The sequence below is a fragment of the Catharus ustulatus genome, chromosome 8 (assembly GCF_009819885.2).
Source record: "Catharus ustulatus isolate bCatUst1 chromosome 8, bCatUst1.pri.v2, whole genome shotgun sequence".
NCBI lineage: Eukaryota > Metazoa > Chordata > Aves > Passeriformes > Turdidae > Catharus > Catharus ustulatus.
Window position 1 is genome coordinate 21,067,369 of NC_046228.1, and position 25,306 is coordinate 21,092,674.

The window sequence follows — 25,306 nt, forward strand, 5'->3', positions numbered from 1 at the left end:
TCTACAGAAGAAGAAGAAGAAATTTATTTGGCTCAAGAAGCTGGTTTAGTTTTAACCAGACTAAGTTACATTACAAGTGTTTATGTACACAATCCAAGGATAGTTTCTGCTCTGCTTCATAGCTCCCTCTGCAATATCCAGGAGCACCTCTGGACTGTCAAGAGTGTTTAAGTCTAGACTGAATGTGTTTGGGAATAATGTGCACACACCTAAAAATATAATTCTGTTTCATTAGTCTGGGTAATGCTAAAAGAGGGACATAGTCTCCAGATCTTTTTCCTGGTCACAGAAGTTCTTTGAAGTTCAGGGGTAAATTCCTTGTTCTATTACAGTATGTGTGCATTCTATTACTTAATTCAGTGACATGAGGATTCCAGTGAAGTTATTTCCTTGGGTGCTTAGGACCTGGATAAAATTTTGCTAAGTTGGGCAAATACTTAGGAAATCTGGGTCAAATAATGGTCTTTGCAGAAACTATGGAAGATTGAGGTATAAGCGCCACATTTTTTTTTGGTCTTGTTTGCATATAAAACTATATAAACATATAAACATTTAAGAGATATGCAGAAGTGTTACAACAGTGTAATTTACACAGAGCAAATAAATCACCCCCATGTAAAAAAGCTTTAACTATGCCAAACATTTCAAGAATGGGAGCTCAGAGAAAAAAAAGACATAAGCAGTAGCATCACATCGTCTCTATCTGAAATCTAACACCTATAGATAAGAATTTGATAAAATTGATTCTCAGCCATGCATATTACTGGAGCTGAGAGTCTACTGCAGAGGTCAAAAAAATTAGCTTAGAATACCCAGAGCTGGCAGAATAGAACAGTGTTGAACACCTTGGGATGTTGCAAATCAGGTGCTTATTCATAGATGTATCCAAGACCATTGGCTAAAACCCATAAAAGGATTGGAATGTGAAACTAATTCTCAGACCACTTCTTGACACTTCTGAGTCTGATATGTAATTAATCTGTTAATGTCAAATTAAACAAAATAAAAACAGATAGAGATAGTGCTCTCAAATATTTCAAAAAGAGCCAGTACAGACTAAGCCTAAAAATATGACTTAGCAATTTCAGGCCCTACTAAAGAAGGAAAAATTGTTTATTTTTAAAAAGGTCCCAGTTCCTTCTTTTCTAAAATAAGACTTATCCCATGCCAACCTCAGAAGAAAGTACTACATATTAGCTAATATCTAAACCATGCTTTGAAAAATACAGAGATGAATGAACTTGCAAAGAGTACCAATAGCTATAAGCAATACCATTACTTGCAGAGAAAATAGATAATCCACAACCATGGAGATCAATCCACGAGCAGATAAATTGATATTATTACTGCTAAACAATACTTCCATTTTTTTAATAACTGTAAATTTTGGCAGCAAAAAGATAGGAATATTTACTACTCAAAAACTCAAATCGTTATGTTGTATCTGTACTTCTTGCAGATTACAGTGGGAGTTTTGTGAGCTGATCAGTTTCGTAAATCCAAATACTTATGTATGTCATTTTGCCAGTATGTGAATCATGCCGCCTGTGAAATCCCACCCTAATGGGATTTTCATATGTAGGGGAATGAATGCATCTAAATTCTGATCCAGCACTATTTCATGTCCAAAAGGAGTTTGCTTTATATCAGGTTACAACAAAAGTAACAGGAAGAATTCACTGCCACATTATTGGGGTAAAAAGAACACCCACAGTCCCCTACCATGGGTGGGAATTCCTAAGTGGGGTTTCTTAAAGCTTTCTCTGAAACTATCGGGACTGACCACAGTCTGTTTGAACTTGGAGAGGTTAGTGGTCTGTGCAATGGCAACTGCTACCTTCCTGTGGAAAGCCTGAGTAAGAATCTATGCTCCTAGGAAAATGTACAGAGGAAGTACAGTAATTTCACGATTATAAGCCGCACTGAGTATAAGCCGCACTTCCGGGTGTCAGCAACTTTTCATTCTTTGTCCATACATACGCTGCACCTGATTATAAGCCGCACGTTACAATACAGAGCGTGATAAAAGGGATCTATTCTATCACCATCTGTTGAGGGTGGGGGTAGTGATCCTTATCTCCATGGGAGACATTCTGCTAATGGGCCATCCATTGAAACCAGGCAGGGCATTGTTCTTTACCTTTTCACACCCCATCCTTCCTCCAGCGAGTCGTTTTCTGCTAATGGCCCATTGAGTCCCACTGTGGGACTGATAAAATTACTGCATCCCATTGGAAGTTGCTCCAGCCAGGGGGAAGAGCCCAGCATTTCTTACCAAGATAAAAACAGAGGTTTGGGACACTAAGGGAGCCCCTTTCTCCACAGGACTCCAAAGGAAAACCGGATTTCTCCACATCACCACAGGACCTCTGGAGGGAAACTGCACCTTGTACAGGAGCACTGCTCCAACTGAATCACATCTGTCACTGCAGGAGGATGCAGCCACCATTTAATGGGACTGCTACCAACACCCTGCCTGACAGGGTGTCAGGTTGTACTCTGACTTTGTCAGGGTTTGGAGTTTGTTTCTTTGTAGTACTGTATTTCTATTTTAATTTCCCTAGTAAAGAACTGTTATTCCTAATTCCCATATTTTTGCCTGAAAGCCCCTTGATTTCAAAATTATAATAATTTGGAGGGAGGGGGTTTACATTCTCCATTTCAAAGAGAAGTTCCTGCCTTTCTCAGCAGACACCTGTCCTCCAAACTAAAACAGCAACTTTTCGTTCTTTGTCCACATATAAGCCACACCTGATTATAAGCCGCGCTTTGGGTTTGGACCAAAATTTTAGTCAAAATAGTGTGGCTTATAATCATGAAATTACTGTACGTACTTTCTATTTCTTATCTCAAATGAAGGTATCTTTCTCTGCTTTTGGAATACTAAGAAGTCTGAACTCGGAGTGGCTGTAGGATGTGAGCTGGGAAAGACAAAAGAGAAAAGAGAAACAGCCTGGAGATTTTCATAAAGCTCTGGTGCATTTCATACATATGGAAACATTTGCAGTAGCAGTAGCAGTAGCACCAAATTACCTCTCCCCCACTTAGGAGCCATCTTCTGGCCATGGCACCTGTGAGAGAATACATTTCTAAGGTGTCAGCTGCCATCTGTTTGATTTTGCAGGCGAGGGGGGCAGTGACACCTTATTTCCCATGTATTGACTTGCTTGAAATTCAGTCTACAGAGATCAGAAGGTAAAAGTAGAAAGAAATAGTAAAGTAGAAATAAACAAAACTCCTTTGATTTTGGGAGAAGCAGGAGAGACACGCATTGGATATGAAGCAAAGAAGCACATTCCTCCATTCTGTAGTTTTTATCAGCTGCATGGTTAATTCCCTGGGATGCTCCTGCAGTGTCTGTACATTTAAATGTCTCAAAGTAAGCCATAACTTAAGAGTATTTAACAGTTTATAGCAGGCTCATAGCTCATTGGAGGCAATTATCACCACTTTGAATATAACTCAGTTTATGCTTGCATGCACTTCTAAGTTGTCTTGTTATCCGTAAAAAACCAAATTATTTTATCATAATGGCTACTCTGCTTCTTAGGTCTCAATTTTGGTCTCAGCTTGTGCCAGAGTTGAATCTTTCCTAAATGACTCTTTCCAAATGAATGTCATCATTATCATTGTTGTCTTCTTTTCCTTTTTTTTTCCCCACCTTTTATTTGCTTTCATTTTTTCTTGTCATTTTTTTTTCTTTATCTTTTTTTCTTTTTTCCTAATATATATTAGTGACTTTTGATGTTATCACAGAATGGCTGAGCCTGGGACACTATGGACAGGTGCTGGGCAAGATTCTTTACATAGCTCTTGTGGGACAAGCACCTCAACCCTTGGCCTCTGGCAGCTGTTGTTCTTCTACTGTGCATTTACTAAGGATTTCTCTCTCTGCTTTCTGCATGTCCACACTCCCTCTCGTTCTGCTCCTGGACCTCCCAAGTTCTTGCCTTTATGCACCTCCTGCAGCTTCATCCCTGGACTGTTGACACTCTGGACAGATCTAAGCTATGCAGATTCAGCCTATTGGGCTGTTTGTGGGTCAGGTGGACTTTGCTTTTCTTGTTTGTTTGTGTGTTCAGTTTGGTGGGGGATTTTTAGGTGGGTTTGGGGGTTTTTTGGGGGCAAATGTATTTTTTTTTCTAGATTTATTTGCTCTTTTTTAAATGACTTCTTAATATTCTTTCAGACACACAATCTGAATTGCAACTCCACTCATTCCTATTTATTGGGCGGAGACAGCAGAATGGCAGCAGCCAGGATGCAGTGTTTCCACTTCCTCCTTGTCCGTGGAGTAGCCTGCTGCATGGCTCCATATGATCTGCTGGATTTCAGTGCAAAGTGGTCCTCCACTCACACAGCATCTCTGTTCATCTACTTCCACCCACCAGAGGCTTTGTAAAAAAAGGACACGTATCTCATGACTAGAAAATCAGCATATCTGCTTTAGATTTTTGCATCTGGGATATAATTCTTTCTTTAAAAATACATTCATGTTCTTTTTGCACTCACTTTTTTTTTGTTGTTGTTTTAAGAAGACTAATGTTGTTTTTAAGTAGACTAAACAAACATTTGTTTGCTAGTGTGGAATAGAACTTAAATTTTCTTACAGCCTAACCACAAATGCACAAATTCAATGATCTTACTATCTGCTGCGTAACCCTGATCAGTGTCATGGATGTAATAATCTCTTTCCTATTCCATGTAAGACAGACCTCATGCAATGACATCTGCTCTTTCATTGGCAGGTTTATTTCCTATCATAACATGTGGCAATTGATATTTATATCACTTGGCATTGTACATTGGACATACAATCAAAGGGGTCCCCAGAGTATTGGAGCCCTTTCTATAGCCACTTAAAGGGCACTTGCTCTTAGGGTTTGAGCCTCACAAATCCACAAACCATGATTCTGTTTGTACTTCAGCTATTTAACTAACACTCCTGTATTTTGCAATGAGACAGTTAAAAGGAGACCAAGACATCAGTGTCCAGTGGTGAAGGTTACTATGTTTGTTCCAGGATTGACTCCGCTGCAAGATTTGGAAAGCAGTTTGCCACAGTGGTACACTTCATAACCATCAAGGACCACAGTTAGTCCTCAGAAACTCACTGCCTGTACAGAGCTTTCCTGACAACACGTAGTGTAGCAAATGGCTTTCCCTGCTCAAATTCACATTTGGAAATGTACTTAGCCATATTATTTTAAACTCTTCCTGAAAGTTATAGAGGTACTGGTTTCCTACAGCAGCAGAAGGAAGTTGACATCCCAAGGGGTTTCTGTTGTGAACACGTGAACTGTATGTACTCAGATGTGTGTGTGCATGTGCAATTTCTTAAAATGTGCCTCAGTTTTGACCCATGTTTTTCCTCTCCTTTATCATTACTTTGAAATTAAAATATAGAAAGCACCTTCACTGTCATTTCATGGACAAAATAAAAGCTCCTTTCATTAAATCTCTCAGCTACTCAAAGCAGTCTTGTCAGTAGAATGCCTAAATTATGTTCCTAAAATAAATTTTCTCCATCTCAGTCCTGTGTTCAGAATCTGTTTTCTTTACCTCATTTTCAGATCTAATTTTCCCAGTCTCTATTGCATTATATTCTCTCTGCCTTTGCTCCCAGTCTCCAAGAGAAATGCAAACCTAATTAAAGACACATGGCATTTTTAGCCTATATTAGTTAGAGACATTTTGATTGAAAATAGGCTTGCATGAAGCCATGGGAAGTTGTTTCCAGGATTCTGTTTTAAGAGAGATGCTGTAAGCTTACTCCTAACTTACATAAAGGAGATGCAAGGAAAATATTTCACAGAGAGTGCCATAAATACTGTCACCAGTCCAGGCTAAGGGCTGATCTGTTGGAAACTAACTCTTCAGGGAAGGATCTCAGGGATCATGGTGGACAACAAGCTGTTCATGAGCCAGCAGTGTGCCCCCGTGGACAAGAAAGCCAAGGGTATCATGGGGCATCTTGGGAAGAGCATTGCAAGCAGGTTGAGGGAAGTGATCCTGCCCCTCTACTCAGTGATTAGAGTGCCCTCTACTCTAATGAGGGGCATCTGAAGCATTGTGTCCTGCTCTGGGCTCCCCATGACACAAGAGACGTGGAGCTCCTGAAGCAGGCCCAGCAGAGGGTGACAAAGATGATTAAGGGACTGGATCATCTCTCTCATGAGGAAACGCTGAGGGAGCTGGGCCTGATCAGCCTCAAGAAGAGACCCCTGTCTGTAAGTATCTGAAGGGAGGGTATTGAAAAGATGATCCAGGCTCTGCTTGGTGGTGCTGGGAAACAGAAGAAGCAACAGACAGAAATTGATACACAGGATGTTCCACCTGAACATGAGGAAGAATGGAACAGATTACCCAGAAAGGCTGTGGAGTCTCCCTCACTGGAGATATTCAGTAACTATTTGGACGCAATCCTGTGCAATGTGCTCTGTGAAGACTGCCTGAGCAGAGAGGTTGAACCAGATGACCTCATCTGTGATCCCTTCCCAACCTTAGCCATTTTGCAATAAGCATATTAATCAATCCATGGGAGTACATGCATTAATAGAGGTATTTATGTACATATATTTAATATATAATGTGCATATATTTAATATACGTACAATTCTTTTCTTACAGCTCATGATTTGTGTGATAAAAGCATGCATTGCATTTAAAAGTTTGTTCAGCAAGCAGTCCCTGCCCCATGACTAGATGCAAGCCCACTCCATGACCTGATCCACAGCTCTGCTCCTCAGATCACTGGTTGTTCATAGCGCCAGGATATGATGACGCAGCATGGATTGTTTTTCCTCACACTATCACTAATTATCAAATGGGAACAGTATTGTGTTTATACAATATATATCTTTGTTGCAACAGAGACCAGTCAATTCTAGGAGAGGAAAAGCCAACTCACAAAAAAGAGGATGTAACAGCAACAGCAGATAACAAGTTATTCTCATATCACACATTATCACCCTGAAATTTCTTATTACCCTGACACAAATTTTGGTCCTTCTTTCATGAATAGAGGTGCTAAAGTAGAACCATTTCACAGGAACATGAAGATGCCCGGTCAGGCCATGTGTGTCATTGAGCACAGTATCCTGACTCTGATGGTGGTCAACAGTAAATGTCTATGAAAGAGTACAAAAGGGAGGAAAGAAAAAAAATAACAATTCCCAAAGGACATATGTTCAGCTAAAAATCTAAAGCTTGGGATTTAAACTAGAAATAGTGTGTCTATGAATTTAATAGACCCTGATGGGTATATTTGTGAATGTGTACAAAGCTTTTGAATTTTTTTTCCATATAAGCTTTTGGAATCAATAACTTTTTTGATGATTATATAGTGAAAATATATAAGTGCTTACACTGAAGTTATAAGCACTTAACATTCAGAACCCCTTATTTTGTAATTTACAGCTATATGTAGCTCCTTCTTTTCTAAATTTTTTTTTAGTTCTTCAACTAAAGTCTGAACAGTTTTAGAATGTACTGGGGAGGAGGAATCTTTTAAATTGCAAATTAATTTTTGGACTCCATGATCATGTACAGGAATGGAGGCTGAAAAGCAGAACCAAATCAAGCATTGGGGTTTAAACCTTTTGAGGCATAAAACACATCTGCCAAACAGCAGCCACACCAATATCTTCTTACAGAATAATGTCCAAAATCTCTTCAGCTAGGCAAAACCAACTTTATCCTTTTATCCAAGCTGCTACATTTCCTGTTTTGAACAGCTCTGGAAGACAAGGGTGTCATTTAGTAGCACTCCTGATAAATCTTTTACTGATGGCACAGTAGCAGAATCACTATGACTCAACTTTAACATACAATCCTAATTTGAGAGACTTGTGACTTGAAATTTAGGAGTTCTTTCCACTACAACTTGCACTTTTTGTCAACTGAAAACTGTTGATGCTTTTACCTAATGACATACTCTTATATGGACCACCATATAACCATAAAGAAACTCAAATTCAATTGTTGTTTAGACAGCAGAGTCAGTTCAAAAAGGTTGAAACACATTGCAATCAATTCTTATTTGCTGACAGAACACAGGATTTTTCCTTTAAGGAGTTCAAAAAGAAAAACAGAATCTATTACTCCCACCTTCACCTTGACAGAGTCCCAGGACAACAAGCGCCCTGTGTCTTTCACAGCCATTCTTGCCTGAGCTATTCTAGAAAATACATACTTCTTTCACAATCAGTAGGAAAAATAGCCTACAAATTATTATCCTTTATAAGAAGCCCACATCCATAAGAGGAAACCTTTTCTAATGGCATTTCAATTTGTAAGACTTTGGCTCATTTTTCCTTGTTTGTTTCTTAAAGCCAGATTTATCCTCGTGCTAACAAAAGGTCTTAAGCCTTATCTGTAATACATATGTCTGTATACCCAGTGAACAAGGGTACCACTTACAGAGAATTCTGTAAACAGTGGCCCTGTTTACTACAAATGTGAACCACATTGCACTCCCCTACTCTGTCAGTTGCCCTTGCTGCTTTGGCTCTGTACTCTTTTGGCCTGGAGGTCACTGCTTTTCTATGTGCCTGGCTGACATGCAGCTAGTGCTGCTCAGAAATCAGAAGCCTCAAAAATCTGCAACAGCTAAATACAAGTGAATCTACCAGCAAAGAGAATCTGTTGAGCCTTTACATCTTTGGGGCAATATGTATATTAAAAGCTCTTCTCAAGACTTTGAATCAGACTTTGCAGAATGTGGGGCCTAAATATCGGTGAATTTATTTCTATTGAGAGAAAATATTCTGGCAGAATTTCAACCAGACCTGGCACTGAGCCCCAGCAATTTCCTCACAAATGTTTTTCTTATGGGTTTTCCTGATTAAACTGTGATCCTAACAGATTGATATTGGCAGAGTTTAGATACGCATTTGGATCTGGAGTAAGTGCACTATTACATACTTTAAAATAGAGTTGAAAAAAATAGCTGCACTTCTGTTGTTCAGACCCTAGACAGTTAACATAAACCATGCTTCTTTCTGCAAACACAGTATTTGTATTTCATTCCATCACTTTGACTAAAACATGACAGCAGTTACCTTTCTGAACAAATTCCAAAAAGCTCATATACTTCCAACTATTTTGTCCCTTGCTGTGCTGAGGATGTCTTCCCAGGCTACTACGGCTGCTTCTCTTCTCCCATATTTGGAAGTTGGCCTTCAGCATGGAGATCCCTTGTGGGTTTGTGTTTAAATTCCAGAGTCACTGTTGCACATTACCATTTCCTTCAGCTGATGTAAATCAAATACAGTATGAGTGAAAAATGTGAGTCTAGGCTTGGCTAACTGCTTTGCAAGGGGAATTGTGATGAAGGCAGAAAGTTTGTCTCAGGAGGCAACATTTCACAAGCACAGCACGCTTTGCACAGTGGGACACTGCTGAGGCTATTGCCCCTTTTTTAGCACTAGTTTGCACAAACTTTACCATTGAGTTGGCAGTGCTGACACAGTATGAAACAGTGGAGAACTCACATGGAAAATATTGTTGCCTGGCATCAGAGACATTTTTCTATACACAGAGCCCAAAACCAAAGCAGGAATTTCATTTCACTACTGGCATTTTAGGGCATTTGCAGCAAACTTAATAGCCCATAATTTTTGCTTCTCATCCTTCAGCACCTTCAAGGCAGCAGAACCCAAACAGCTTCTAATTTCAAAAAATGCTACAATTTTTATTAATCAACTGTTAGTGTGTAAGTACACTGAATACATGCTATTGTATTGCATACAATGCCTTAAATAGGAACTATTTTAAAACATTTTAACAGAACAAACAGCTTATAGCCAAACTCCTTTAGGACAGGATTTATGAAATTCTCATTCTTATCTCTGAGTACTGATGTGGCAATGTCACCTGTGGAATGGGGCAAAATGCCACTAATGCTTGACATCTACAAGAAAGCAAGGCAAAGCACAGGGATCTTCCCTATGGATAAGAGATTCACAGTTTGATTTTTAATAGCTAGGAATCTAGCTATAGAGGAGACTAAGAGAAAGATGATCATGTTTTTGGTATACTGAAGAGATTCTAAACCAAAATTTATGTAACATGCCATGAAAACAGGGTTTCCAAGCCCAGTAATGTAGCATGAATTGATGCCATTATGGATTCTTCCCTTTGCAGAAAGATAAAACTCTCACTACAATCCTAGTGATCTTTAAAATCGTGACTGCCAGTGTTGAATACACACTGTTCTTTCTGTAATGCCACTGCATTTTATGTGGAACAGAGAAGAAAAGTTCACAAAGCAATCTTACAATGAGTCCTACTGAAATTTCACTAAGTACAAGGTCCAATTATATGAAAATAACTGCAAGTTCAAGATCTGGGGGCAGGAAGAAGGAAGTATTTTTGCATTAGGTTAATTGTCTTTCTTTATTGTAATTACTTGAAGCTCCTCTGAGGAACTTTCAGAAGTGTCTTAGTTTTAGTCAAGACGTATTATCAAACACAACACAGATAAGAAACTCAAAAGTATGTCAAAAAAGTATATTTATTCTGTGGATTTATACCTCCACTGTATATGGAGGCAGTTTATAAACTGATACAAAAATTAAGTGCTATCAAGCATTTTCTCTTTGAAGTCTAATCTGGCCATTTATTATTTGCTGATGCCAGTAAATTCCTATATCTACCAATATATGGCTACAAATCTTCAGCTTGCACATTAAATCAGATAATTATATAAGCCATAAAGAATCTATGAAAATGTTAAAGATCTCTACAATTATGCAGTTAAAAACCAATCACATACAGGCATATATAGAAAGAGTTCATTATTACTCCATATAGTACTTCCCAATTTCAGCCAGTGGCTTTTTAAGAAGCATTCTAAAGGCTTTGACTTTGTGGTGAATTTGAACATACGAAGATTTGCAGAACCCACCAAGTCTGCTCATCCTTCAATAGGGAAATAAATGACTTATGAGACTCCAAACCAGCAGAACACTTAAAATTTCAGACCAAACTTACACTTCCCAACACACACACGCTTTAATACTTGAGTAAATTGAATCCAATGCAAGGAACCACTAGCAAAGGAGTTGATACGTACAAGCACCTAATATTAGAAGTTGGGGAAAAAACCCTGAAAAGGCCCTGATGAACTGCACCCCTGCCCCCCAAAAATCAAGTATTGCTTACATCATCTTGGAGGTTGATTTGGATACAGAGGTGCTTGAAATGAAATCGAACATACCTGTATTATTAAATACTTAATAAAGGACTGATGCTTTCTTGCAAGGCAGATAAAAATACGAGAACTTACTGTAGGCATCTCACCTGAGATATCTGTCCATATAAGTGCAAAGTAAAACAGGAAGTTTAAACTGATCAACAGGAGTAATTTAAACCAGCCTTTTCTTTTTAATGAAATACACCAAGACCACAAAAGACGTTAGGTGCCACATTCCCAGCTGGTAGATGCAGCAGCTCTGTGAACTACTTGATAACAAGAGCCTTACTGCCCTCACAAAGCGTGTTCTTGGAAAGCAATCATGGAGCAGCAAAGGCCATTTAGCCAAATGACAACATCCACGTGAGGTTTAATATTATTAACTTAAACACATTTGACATCTTCGGTTTATTTGCCTCAATTTCCTTGTGTCCATGTGTAGAAATGACATAAATATTAGCCAAAATCCCTATTTGCAAAACGCATGTTTAGACAATTAAAATGGTCACCTACTGCAAATAAAGCACTAGGATTGTTTACCAGGTAGTGAATTATATTGACAAGCTCTGAATCAAGCTTCTGAAAACCACCTTTTGCTCCATGAAACACCAAAGTCTACTGTAGGTTAATAGCAATGTTAGCAAAAAAGTAGAAAGACTTTTTGTTTGCATTTACTGTGAATAGACTGTATAATTTTAACTGTACATACACTATCATATGTGCTTTACATGTACATGATAATATATTTTCACTGCAATTTTTTAGAAGAAAAGTAGAAAAATGGTTTTTTGAACCTCATTCCTGGTTAGCAATTTCTAGAATAAATACACAAGAATATGTATTTATTATGCTTACCTTTCTTTTCTACATATTTCACATTCTTAAAAACATTCCTTGAATTTTTTGTTACAATTGTTGCGATACTTGCTCCACAATAAACCCCTTCAAAATGCAGTGTAGTTAAAAAAAGTTTTGGGTTCAGTGCAGTTGACAGAATAATCAAAAAGATGAAAAACATGAACTATATTTGCACTCTTGGTTTCCCAGAACTTCTAGCAAGAAAGCCCTTGCAGGAGACAGGGAATTGGTAGCAGCCTTCTCTGCTGACCTAAGCCCCACTATGTCTGCACAGCAACAGAACACAGCTATAGAAGGGCAGCTGGGAACGATGGAACAAAGTTTGTATTCAGGAGCTGGATGACAACTGTGATGTAAATTTTCCAGTTGTAATAGGCTGCTCCCATCTAGCTCAGATAGTGACTGATGATGAGTCAGTGTATAAAAATTCTGAAGTGTTGGTGTCATTGAAGTTCCTAGCCAGCCAGCCAAGATGCAGAACTAAACAGAACCTAACCTGGCTTCATGGCAAAAGTCATCTAAATAATAGCAAGGCACATTGACAGGCCATCGTGGTGAAGTTACACTGTCAAACACCTTAGTAATCTGCCTTCTTTCTCTAAGGCTGTCATTTATTAGCATGACATTTATTCCTGTTGTGCCAGTCACCTACACACTAGAGCTATTAGTATAGTAATAACATTGTACAACAAACTCATGACAAATTTAACATTTAAGGTGGACATTAAACCTTTTTACTTAAAATTCAACCATCCATTGCTTACTCCTTGGATTACCCAGAATTAATGCTTGAGAAGAGGGAAATGCAGAATGTTCACTGATCAACAGTAGCCTCCAATTCTCCAGATAATTCTCTTATCAGCTTGTGATAATTATTAAATTATTAAATTTCAGAATATTATTAAATTTCAACATAAGGTTAAATCTTCATAGGATCAAGACATTTATACAATCCAGTTTATGCAATATATGAATATAGCATTTCTGCAAATTTCCTCAGGTAGCTAATTAGTTTTTCTTCAGCAAAGTTAGAAGTTAGTGCAGTAAAGGAACAAGATCAGATGATTCCAGGGAAAAGTGATTAATCATAGCCAAGTGTATTTGCCTAGAAAGCATAACTCTTCTCTGCTGAGGTACCTAGTACTGAAAATAACTACTGTAAAATGGAGGCTACTGCTTCGAGCTAATCAGACACGTTCACTTCAGTAAAGTATCAATACTAGCAAAACACCTTATAATTGCAGACAACTGCAAGTTCATGAAGCACTTTGCACACAGCTGTTACACTGCTCCCACCACAGCTGCAGTGCCACGTACCCTGAGCATGGGATACAGAACTCCCCAAAACACACTGTGGCAGAGGCTGCATTGCAGCTACGCTTTTTGTAAGCGCACAGTGTCCTCCCTTTTTCCACCCAAGCCTATTGCTTCTGTATTCATGCATCTCACTTACTTCAGTGGAAGTAAAGAGAATTTCTTTGCTTCGTTAAAAGCCTTGTAAAAAAAGGAGAATTTATTTGATCGTTTGGGTCAGAGACACATTATGCCCCTAAAGACAATGGAGATTTCTGTAAGCAAAAGAGTCTGCTGACATCAGGTTCTCTGCAGAAATGGGTTTAACCGGACTTACCTGAGTTTGTATGAAATACTAAAAGACATGGAAAGAATGCCTTAAAAGCTAAGCCTGTCATTGAAAGTGCATTAACTTACTTGAGATGCTGGTCATCACTCATACTAATAAAAGATACTACTTCTTAATAATGCTAACAATTGGAGTGTGTGGAAAGGAAAGGAGATTTTGCATCCCTTTGTTGGTTTTGTTTGATAGGCAATACCATATTGGAAGAGGACAAAAGAAATCACACATTTCCATCCTGGGCTTATCAAATCTATCATTACTTTCTAACCATCTACTAGGACCCAATGAATTAAGGATTAATATTGAACCTGGGGAAACAACATCATGGAAAGAAACTTTTTGAAAAAATTACCTGCCTCAAAGCTGCCACTCATATGACATCAGTTGTGAATACTGCAAAGGAAAGAGAAAACTCTGTAAATTTAGTACTTTAAAAAAACCAAAAAAACTCCCAACAACCAGAAAAACAGTGTTACATATATTGCTGTTAATTGCATGGAATTTTGCTGGATGTGGCTTCAAAAATTAGGCAGCCACACCAACACATCCCAAATACAAGTACAGATTTTGGTGCTGTAGGCTTGAAAAATTTCAGGAGGTCACCAAAAGTTTCCACCTGCTCTGTATTCTAATTTGCCTGTAGTAACTGTACTTATTTGAGCCACCAGACGAGCCTTTTAAAATTATCAGATAACACTTTTCCCTGAAAGTCATGTGCATAAACATGCATATTTCAGCCATAAGTCAGTACACACAATCCTAAATCTAAAGCAATTATTTTTAATCAAGGAGCTTTGCTTATGCACAAGTTCCACAAATGCCTAAATATGTGGGATTTATTAAGTTTGCATACTTCCATAAAACAGAATTTAGCAGAATATTTAGACATGGACTAAATGTTTTTTGTAATTCCTGGATCCTGCACACTGCTGTTTAGAAGGATTTTTATCTATTCTTATTATTACTGATCCACAGTATGTGAAAGAGGTACTGCTAGGCATGTGTATGCCAATAGCAAACAATATAAGCTACTCTTACAATTCAAGTAACTTAAAACACTCATTACTGCTGAAAGACTGATACTGTAATTATGTTTTGCATGCCAATAGCATAATTTGATTACTTGTTATTGAGCCTACTGGTATACCTCTTTCCAAACCAAGTGGGATTGTACAATGTGGAAGTACGAGGATTTCTACCACTGGAGATTTAATAAATACACACAGAGAAACACAATTTCCATCACACTAAATGAGAACAGTAAACAAAAGAAAACAAAAATACTTCTGAGCTAAAGGTGTTGTTTTCTTAGCCTTGCACAAAATGTGTTTTTCATAGCGTTTTAGGCCTACAACTTGTAACTGTCCCTGGAGCTCCAACCATGACAACGCTGGTGCAAGTTACAGAGATCCCTGAGCTCACCCCAGCCTTACTGATTTAATTGCTCTTTCTGTAAGTCCCTGTGTGTGCTGGTAGGAGTGGCTGTGTTCAAACACTGCACAGAAAACACATTGTTTGCTCTGGAACACTTCAGAGTGCAACCTCGCCTGACAGGGACATTGATTTATAGCTTAAAATAGCAGCACAAGGATTAAAACACCTACAACCCAGCAAAAACTTTCCAAACGTGAACCTGTACTAGTTTATCAAAGAAAGTAAGAAGTGCAGAGCGTAACTCCTTACTCACGTTTTATTTTATTTTATTTTATTTTACCACAAGTACTACCAGTGGCACAGGACACCGTGCCCGGGGCGCGCCTGAGGGCGGGCTGCGCTCGCACCCCGGAGCTGTGCTCCGGCAGCGGCGCTATGGCAAAGTGAGGATTTATGTCCTCTGTGACTACGGTCTGTACTCCTCCCGATACCACGCCGCTCACCTAAGTGTACCTAAACAAGCTCCCGCTGTTACCACCAGTCACAGCGGTAAAACCCAAGCCGAGGTTCACTCTCCCCGTACGTGCTGCCCCTCACGCCGCCGCCGCCTCAGCGTTGCTCCCTCATGTCCCCTCAGCCCCTGAGGGGAGCGGGACGGCAGCGACAGCCCTCCCCACCTGAAGGGGAGCGCGGGCGGGAAGCGACGCCTGCAACCTCTCGCCACTTTCCCTCAGTGTGGGCGGAAGCGTGTGGGGCCGCGCCCAGGGCGGGCCGCATAGGGCCGGCTGCGGAGAGAACGCGCTCCCCGCACGAAGCCGCACGCCCCAAGCAGCGCCCGGGCACAGCGGCTCCGGCCAGGAGCGTCACCTCCCCTCGGCCAGGCCGTCCCAGCGGTGCCCAGCCCCACACGCCCAGCCCGGCAGTGACGCTCCGCCTCAGCCCAAAGGAGGGAACTTGCGCCGGCGGCGGGCGTGGCGCAGGAATCCCACTGCCCTCGCCCCCCGCTATCCCGGCACCCCGGCATTAATCGTCTCCTTATATGGACACCAGAATGTCTGACGTAATCTGGGCTCTGGGAAACCAGCGCCCGCGCAACCGAGCTGGGTTGGGAAGGCGGGTGGTGCGGGAAGGACGGGGGGTGGAGGGGGAAGGAGGCTCTGGAATGTTGATGGACGCGGCGTTGCGCCACTGGCAGCGGCGGCCCCGGCTCGGCCATTGGGAGAGGCGGCCGGGGGCGGGAGCCGCGGGAGGGGAGGGCTGTGGCGGTTGAAAAGCCGCCGCCTGGCTGAGGAGCGGCGCCAGTGCGCGGTGGGCGCTGCCAGTGGGTGGCTGGAGGGCAGCGAGTTCGAGTCCCGCCTCCGCGAGCCTGAGTCGGCAACCACTTCTCCGTGTGCCGCACTCCGCTCCTGGACGAGGGGAGCTCGGAGCGGTCGTTTGGTTTCCTGTTCTTGCTTCTTTTCCTCTTTGCGCGGAGGCCGCGGCTTTCTCTGTGGGGCGCCAGTCCGCAGGGACAGAGTTTGCCGGAGTTTGTGCCGAGTTTGGGCCCCGGCCCCGCCGCCCCGCCGCCGCCATGCCCGTCTTCCACACGCGCACCATCGAGAGCATCCTGGAGCCGGTGGCCCAGCAGATCTCCCACCTGGTCATCATGCACGAGGAGGGGGAGGTGGACGGAAAGGCCATCCCGGACCTCACCGCCCCCGTGTCGGCCGTGCAGGCCGCTGTCAGCAACCTGGTGCGGGTGAGTAGCGGCGGCTGGCCCGCCTCCTCCGCGCCTTCTCCTGGGAGCGACTTTGGCCGCCGCGGCCAACTTGGGAGTCCGGTGGCGCCCGCTCGCCGCGGGCTGTAGCGGACAGGTGTCCCGGCCCCCGCCCCGCCAGGAGCGGCTGGGCGCGGTGCCGGGGCCCGGGAAAGGGTTAAGTTGGAACGCTGGCTGGACCTCTGCGGCTCCCGCCTGGAAGCCGCCTTCGTCTGTTCCCGCTCCGGCCGCCGAAGGAGCCGGGAGAGCAGTGCTGGGCAGCGGCGAGTTGTCCCAGCAGCGAGTTGCTCGGCGTCTTGAAGCCAAGAAGCCTTTGCCCACCTGAGGAGCGGCATCACATTAAAGAGCAGTTCGCGTGGTAGTTGCTACTGTTCATACCCGCCCCGAAACGCTTCACAGATGGCTCTGATACGCTCTGTGGTTCTTTGCTGCCTAGGAAACTCCTATTTTAAGTGTATGCGCTATAAAAGGCAAAATACTTACTTGTCGTGAGCCTATCCAAAGAATCCCAAACCCAACCAATAACAAAGCCCAAACCTCCCAACCATTTGGGTTTCATTTTTAAATTGGTGCAGGCTGGCCGTTCCTTGTCAGTGCAAGAGCTGAGGCGGGACAGACCTGTGGCTTCCAGGCAAAGTCTGGAGCTGTAAATTGTTCGTGTTACGTAGCCTCGAGTATGATTTACCTTTTGCTAAAGGTAACGGAAATTTGGCCTGACTCTCTCGACTTCTTGAAAGCTGTTATGTATAACTTATCTCTTTAAGATCTGAGTACTTGCAGTATGGACATTGCAGTGTGAGAAGTGCAAGTGACTAATACATTTGAAATGCTTTAGTCGTATTAGCACTTTTATAGTCAACAAAAGAATAACGAACTGTTGCAGGGCAGAAATATTTTCTTTGATGTAGAAAGCACTGTGACATTGCCTACTCTTCTACTACATTAAGAATTACCCGGTAATACTTACCTTGCACCTTTGTTAAGCTTGTTTGCAGATACTGAACTGATACATTTTTTAACATCACAGGTTACTTACTCATTTTGTATCCTATAAAATTCCGTAGTAACTCCTGTCAAGAAATACCCCTTGCCAGTATACTTTGCCTTAAAATGAATGGCTATGCAAGTTAAAATACTGTGTCACTGTTAACCAATGTTTTAGTGCTCTGAAATCATGAGGCTTGTGGGCATAAGAAGCTGTCAGGATGACTAATGTACGTGATGTGTTAAGAACGCTTTGGCCTGTAGTACTTGCTGCTGCTAGAATAACTTGCCACTTTGAGGTTTTGCAGTTTACTACAGTGTAACTGGGTCTCTTGGTCGCCATGATTATAAATATTACAGACCGTCTAGAATACTCGTGCTTCTTGCTGACTATAGCAGACACTTATCTTTTTATGAAGAACAATTGTTCTGCAGCAATTCACAGATGTAATAATACGTGTTTTGGCTGTAAGAGTGTGAAGTCTGTGTGTATGAAATACTTTTCCCTGAAAGGAAGATGTTGGAATAATGCTTTGCTTCTCTGAGCTAACCCTGTAACACTGGGTTGTGTGACAGTTTTTCCCCACACCACCTTTCTATCAAAAGAGACTTGATCTGGCAAAGTCTCATTTATTAGAGAAATGCAGAAACAGAGTTAAGTTCCTTCTGCAGCTCGCTACTCCTACCTCTTCTCTCATTATGGACTGTTTTGGAAGCCTGTTTTTCTTCTAGTTAGATAAATGAAAGATTGTCAAGTTATTTTTTTTCTGTGTTTATTCACAGAGAGCTAATAGAGGTGGTGTAATCTGAGATGGTAGTTACCAGCAAGATGCCCTGATATGTTAAAATACAGCATTGTCTACATTAGGAAAAATGCAGAATTAAAGTTTTGTTTCCTATCTGGAGCTCTGTTTCCAGTGCATCACTCTGAAGTGTAAAGGTGATTTATGCAACAGCACTTTCACAGGAGCAGGAGAATTTGTGCAGGCAGGTTCTCGAATTACGAGCCTTCTGGTGGCTTCCCAGGTGACAGCAAAGATGGAGTTATCAACGCAAGCCAGGGAGAACTGTAGCTGCTGGCTCCTAGTGCTGCTTACTGTCTGCTCAGGGTTCTTAGTGTAGTGTGAGTATCACTAAGTACATTAAGAAAAGCACTGAGGAGCAGGGAGTTTTTAGTGATAAATTTTCATATACAGCAGTATTACTCTCCATCTACCCAACCTATAGTAAGGATTCTGCAGTTGGGAAAATATTTGATTGATTTGCCTATCATGTCTGTATGTAATTGATTTGCCTGTTGTGTCTGTATGTAATTGCTGGTAGCAATGTTTGAAGTTTTGAGACCCATTCTTGTGGAAGACCTGGAATATGTACTGTGAGAGGAAATGGGCTGGGAGATGGCTATAAGGAAGGACCCATGTGCAATAACTTGAACATTCCTGAGATCAAGATGGAACAGAGGTTGATTGATATGAGAGTCTTACATTAGGACTATTAGATTAGTCAAAAGGGGGTCCTCCTCCTCAATGCCCTGGCTAGAGACCTCTATAAGAGAGCTTTAGCTTTGGCATGCATTTCTGTATTTTCTGTCATTAATCGTTATGCTGTATTTTAAAGTTTGCCTGAAGCTGTCTTAATTTACATGGCTTTTTAAATGTGAAGTTTGCACACTCAAGTAGACCTATCATGGAGATGCTTCCTTGTCAGAACCTAATTGTAAAGTAATCCTGGAGAAGAAATAGTCCAAGTCATTGTTAAAGTTAATGAAATTACTAAATCTTTACAAATTAGTCATTCTTGTAGTAAAATACCAAATAATGACTTGGCATTCTGTTTGCAATATGTGACAGTTTGCTTCCACTGCATCTTGATTATTCTGTTGGGGAACAATTTTGCACAATGTCTTGAATTATTTAGAAGTATTTTGATGAAATTTCTTAACTGTGGGGTCAAGTCCTTTTTGCCTGTGAAAAATATAATGTGGAGGTAAGCATCAGAAGCTTTTTTACACAGATAACTCTGGAGCCAGGAATTTGAGGGTGAGGCTTCAGATACCACAAGACTATGACTGTGCTAAACTGGTCCTTCTTTTAACTGAAAGTCCTAATGTTTCTATTGGCTCATATTTGTAGTGGATGTGTGCCTCTTATGCGAAGGTTGGCACTTAGTGTTTCTTTTAGCTATAAGATGTAAGCCACCAGAAGTGATGCTGGTGGTGGGTAATAATCAAGGCTACCTAATAGGTATGGAATAATTTTGAGCTTGCTAACTATCCTTTTAGTTCAGAGGAGAGTGAAATGAAATTTTGAGTTTTAACTAGTCAGAATTCCTAGGGAGGAAATGAACCATGTGGAGATTTTCTAGTTGTTTCAGGCTTTATTTTTCCCCCCCAGATGTTTAGTTTTCTTGTTGTTTTTTTTTTTTTTTTTAAGAGCTCATCAGACTTTTAACCTACTTTAAAGATTTTTATCAAGGATAGCTGATGATGATGCAGAAATGGTAAACCAATCACACACATTATTTATGTGGCTTTATGCATGGAGGAAAAAAAAAATGTTTTTTTTCAGTAGTGAATTTATGGACATTTTTGTTCAGACACATGTTATTGCCAAACAGAGAAAGCAAATTCTATTCTGTAAGCTCCATACTGCCTTGTATGGATTCTGGCATTCTGTCAGTACAGGCATAGCCCACTCTGGTCACTTCTCTCTGCTGTTTCAGACAGAGCTGCCTCAGAGCTGTGTTGCTGTTGCTCTGCCGAATGCCAACAATACCATGGGTGAAGCTGCTGAGTGTGACAGATTGGGTTGTAATTCTCTGCATGAAAATTAAGATAGCAGAAGGGACTTGGGAAGCACGCAGTTTAAAATATGGGAGAAGGCTCAGCAGCTCACGGAGGTGTTGGTTTTTAGAGTCTGGGCTGTTGAACCAGGTCAGTGGTTGGAAAGATCTGACCTTCTTTACCTGAGACCAATTGCTTGACTTACCTTGTTTTTGTGTCCTTCATTTTCATAGAGCTTGGGCCATCTGAGCAAAGCGATACTCCTATGAATTGCTCATACTTGAAGATTTAAGACACTAGTGGTAACAAATGAAGTGACTGAGATGCTTCAGAACAGAGATCTACTCTGAAAAAACAGTGCTTGTCTATTTGCTGATGCAACTTCTGCCATTCCATCCTCTGTGCTGTCCTTTTATATGTTTCACAAGTGTCAATATGCATCCAGTCACCATTATATTATTTTTTTTAATGGGAAAAATTGCTTTGCTCTCTATTAAAGTGTTGATGATCACATTTCTTGATAAGGTGTCATTGTTGGATGTTATGATATGGCTTTATTTACCTACTGAGGTTTGGAGGCTTATAAAGCACTACTGACACCTTTCTGTATCTGTTATTGTGACTAGCTAGGTCAGACCTGACTAGGTCAGGCTGATCATCAGGAAGGGTCTGTTAAATTATAAATCTCTTGTCTCATAGTCAGGGTTTATCAGATGTTTCCTTTAAGTAGGTCTGTGCCAAGTACTATTTTAAGATGTAAATAAATCCAGTCTAGAGTAAGCTTGACTGAGATTGTACGTGATGGGAACAAGACCCTGTAGTACTGGGTCAAAGTCATGTATGTCAAAGGTTTTGTGACCTCCTAAAGTTGGGAGGTCAGTCTCTTTAAACTATCACCAGCTGAAGCCCACTCCATCTTGGCAAAACTAAAACTACCCAGACAGCTCTTAAAACAGAAGGAACTTGATACCAATACTTTGGCAGAGACAAAAAGATTAAACCAAACAAAGAAGTTAACTGTGGGAGTGTTGTGTTTAGTTCAGCTGCTGTAGCTACACTATCTCATCTTAGCAGAGGAAGAAGCAGCAATCACCAGAAGCCACTGGCATGTTCTGTCTGCATATCCATGGGCCTGTGACAGGTGAGAAGTTGCCTGGGGTTGCAGGGACATTTGGAAAGGGCTATCCATCTTCCCTGGACAGGCTGTAAATTGCCTACTGACACCTGCCAACCACCAGCTTGGAAATCACCTGTTTAAATGAATTTGTGAAGAATGCAGCTTGCCTTGAAATCCTTGTCATGATTCCAGCAGCAAAAGTCAAATACATGGATAAACACCTGGAATGAGGAGAAATAGTCTGACTGTTGAGGAGAGTGAATGGTAAAACAGCTTTATCATCCTAAGTTTTCTTTTGGCATAACTGACTTGCCTACTCAGGTTACAAAGAGAAGTGAACTGTTGTGAACTGTGTGTAGTGTTTCTCTTTTTGAGGGGGAAAATTAGCTTGCAATATGTTTATATATCTTGGAAAAGGATGGAGAAGAAAGGAAGAAGATAAGCTTTTTTCCTTGCAGAATTTTCTGCACAGCACAAAAGATGACTGTCAAGAGGGTTGTGTTTTTTGCATTTTTCCTTGATCTTTGTAACTTGTCATGGGATATGTATAGATATATGCCTCTCTATTTCTAGTTTATTATATTGTTACATTTTGAAGCTGGTCAAAATAGCAGATCATCTGAACTCTACAGAACTCAAACTTAGTGACAAGTGAATGAGCACTAGAATAGGCTTGAAGCTCTCATGAGAGAATGTCTTTTCACTACAGCTTTCTAGGTCTTATCTGTGAGTAGTAGCAAATGGTGATTAGTATTTGACAAATAATGAAAATTTTCCTTTTTTTTATTAGAACATCCTTTTTTCAGTGTACAGCAATTTCTTTGGGCATAATTTGTGGGATATACTATGGGAACTGTGGCCATATGCTCTGAGAAGATGGATAAACCCCATTAGGTGTGTGTATGGGAGAGGCTGGGAGAAGAGTGATTAATCAGACAAAGCAGCTTTGTAATAACAAAAGCACATCATAAACTTTTTTTCTTTTATCTGTTAGGAATCATCTTTACATATGTGATTAATTAGTTTCTGATTTGAATGGAATAATATCTTTGTTCTGTTATTGTGTTTGGATCCTTAATGTATTCCAGTCTCCTCCATCAGCTTTAAAAGCAATCTTTTGTTTTCTCTTCCTTTAAACGTGCATTGAAATGGTGACTGTCTCCTCATATGCAGCTTGCTTTTTTGGACATAAAAACTGAGACTATTATTGTGGAATGGGTAGTCTTTAAGTAGCAGTTGGACTAAAAAATTCCATGTGCCAAGAATCTGGTCAACACTACTCCTGCTTTGAAAAACTTAGTAAATGCTTTTTTCTGCGCAAGTCAATTACACCAGTGTGGGAGGAGTTAAACCCATGTTAAGGACTGGTGTTTTTAGCAATTTGTTCTTTCTTACAGTACCTTGTAACTTTAGAGAGTGATAGTTTTTCTTTGTACTTTGAAACAAGGTGATATTTTTTTCCACATAGTGATATTGGACTGTAGATATGAAATTTGTTTTAGAGGTTAATAAGAAATTAACCAAACGAAACATGGTTCAGAAATGTGTATGTGTACCTTCAGAACAGAGTGAGTTGGAAGTGTTTTCCCCTTCCCAATATAGTTGAAGTTTGGATGAAACAAATCTTTGAGAGGAGTGGGTGGGGGGTGGTTTTAAACATTCAAACAGTGGTTTTAAAAGTGTTAGCAGATGTGGTCTCAATGCTAGTTACTGGAAATGATGCCAAATGATTTCTCAAAGGCAAGAGTAGGCCAATAGTAGTCAGTTTTGAGTACCTTGAGTACTGCTTAATTTTGGTAGTGGCTTTGCATACAATGAATGGTAGCTTTTAATCCTTGCTTCTCTGTTGAAGACTTGTGTGTATTTCTGCTAAACTCCTGTTTCTGACTGCAATGTCTTGCTAAGTCTTACTGGCTTGATACTACTCACACTGAAAAACAAGTCAGATTTGCAACCTAGACTTTAAGAAATCTTGCTATGTAATATTTTTTCTTTAGTGGCATAAATTATAGTCTATCACTTAGTTGAAAGTTGGGAAGCAGTTCTTGATACACAACTTCTCTACACCAGAGTTCTTAATTTCTGCAAATTGATAGCCTTCCTGACATTTATCTTTAAACAAAACTGTAGGAGTATTTTTGTTATTGAATTTGAACAGTAAAGTCTTTTTTGGTAACTGTATAACTGTTAAATTTTATCCATTACATTAATTGTAATTTAGTTGTCTAATTGCTTCCTTCATTTTTATTGCGGGAGGTGAGAATTTACTCTAAATATTGTCCTGTAATTGGAGTCTAGGGTAACAACTTGTGTTGAGCCATGGAAATAGACCAGATGAATGAATATTGCAACTACCTTCATTTCAGAACATACTTTGTGGATACAACATGACTTGCTGCATGGGGAGATGAAATGATCAAATGAAGGCTGAATCTTTTCAGTTACACCTATTTCAGCAATAAGTATCCCTTACAAACACAAGCCTGGAGTCCCAGCAGCTCAAAACTGACCTGGGAGATGGGGGGAATGGGGGCATGACCTGATGGGTATAACACTTGGAAGTAGGTCTAGTTTGTCCTTGGAGTAAATCAGGCCCTAGTGCATCTGTGAGGATATTGAAGACTTGACTAGAGAATCAATAGAGGGGGCAAACCTTTCCTTTGCTTACTTTGCCTAATAAAGTGTACCTGAGACTAGAACTAAAGATTTGTGTCAAATATATTGAACAACTCACTTTGTAATATACCTCTTATTCAGAAGTCAGTTTGTTCTGATGCTTCAGGAGAGCTATTTGCAACATGAATAATGAACAATGGATAACAATAGCAGCTAATGAAAGGGAACAAAAGCAACAAACCAAAAACCTCTTCATTATCAAAGCCTTTCCAGAGTTTCTGAAACTGCCAACTCATTGACTCTTGGTTGATGATGATATCTAACCGTTTCTGTCACTGAGGAAACATGTCAACAGTTTCCCAGTATTCTGACTTCATGCGTAGGGTAGGAAACTGATGATTCATGTTGGGTTTCTTCAGTAAAGAATGGAGAAAAGAAACAAGCTGTTTCTGTTGGTGTTGGCTTAGGATACTTATGAAGAGACCTATTGTAATAATGTTACATTGCATTTTGCATCCATGGTTACACCCACAGAATAGCAAATGTAACTTGAGCTTCTTTCAGCAAATAAAAATTTTTTTTTGAGCCCAGCTCTCAGGATGTCTTGGGGACCTGGGGTTGCTGAAGGCAGATATTCTCAGAAAAGACAGATATAAAGAAGTCTTTGAGTACATGATTTTTTGTGGTGTGGTCAGACACCCACAGTGGGCCCACATTTTACCTAGTCTTTATTTTACTGCTGTATTTACACAAGCATTTTTTGTCTTTCATGCCCCTCACTAGGTTCAGCTCTAGATACGCTTTGGGATGGACCCCATCCCTGTGTGCTCAGCTAATGTCTCTGCTCCTCCTAGCAGGAGCACTGTTCATTCAGGCAGGCTTCCTGCCACTTTTACTTGTCTTCCTGCTCATCAGGATGAACCAGCTTGGAGTAGGTGATCCCTGAAAATCAGTCAGCTCTCTAGAATTTATTTTTCTGGGTA

The 25,306-nt window shown here is 40.6% G+C and overlaps 1 protein-coding gene across 2 annotated transcripts in view; it reads left to right on the forward strand.

The window, feature by feature from the left end:
• Positions 1–16,319: 16,319 nt before the first annotated feature.
• Positions 16,320–25,306, forward strand: part of VCL (vinculin) — a 58,046-nt gene continuing 49,059 nt past the window's right edge. The window contains exon 1 of one of the 2 annotated variants that reach the window (XM_033065474.2): positions 16,320–16,806. In XM_033065474.2, the coding sequence (XP_032921365.1) occupies positions 16,639–16,806 (168 nt within the window). In that variant the 5' untranslated portion in view covers positions 16,320–16,638. The remainder of the gene's footprint in view (positions 16,807–25,306) is intronic. The other variant, XM_033065473.2, reaches the window with a different exon arrangement.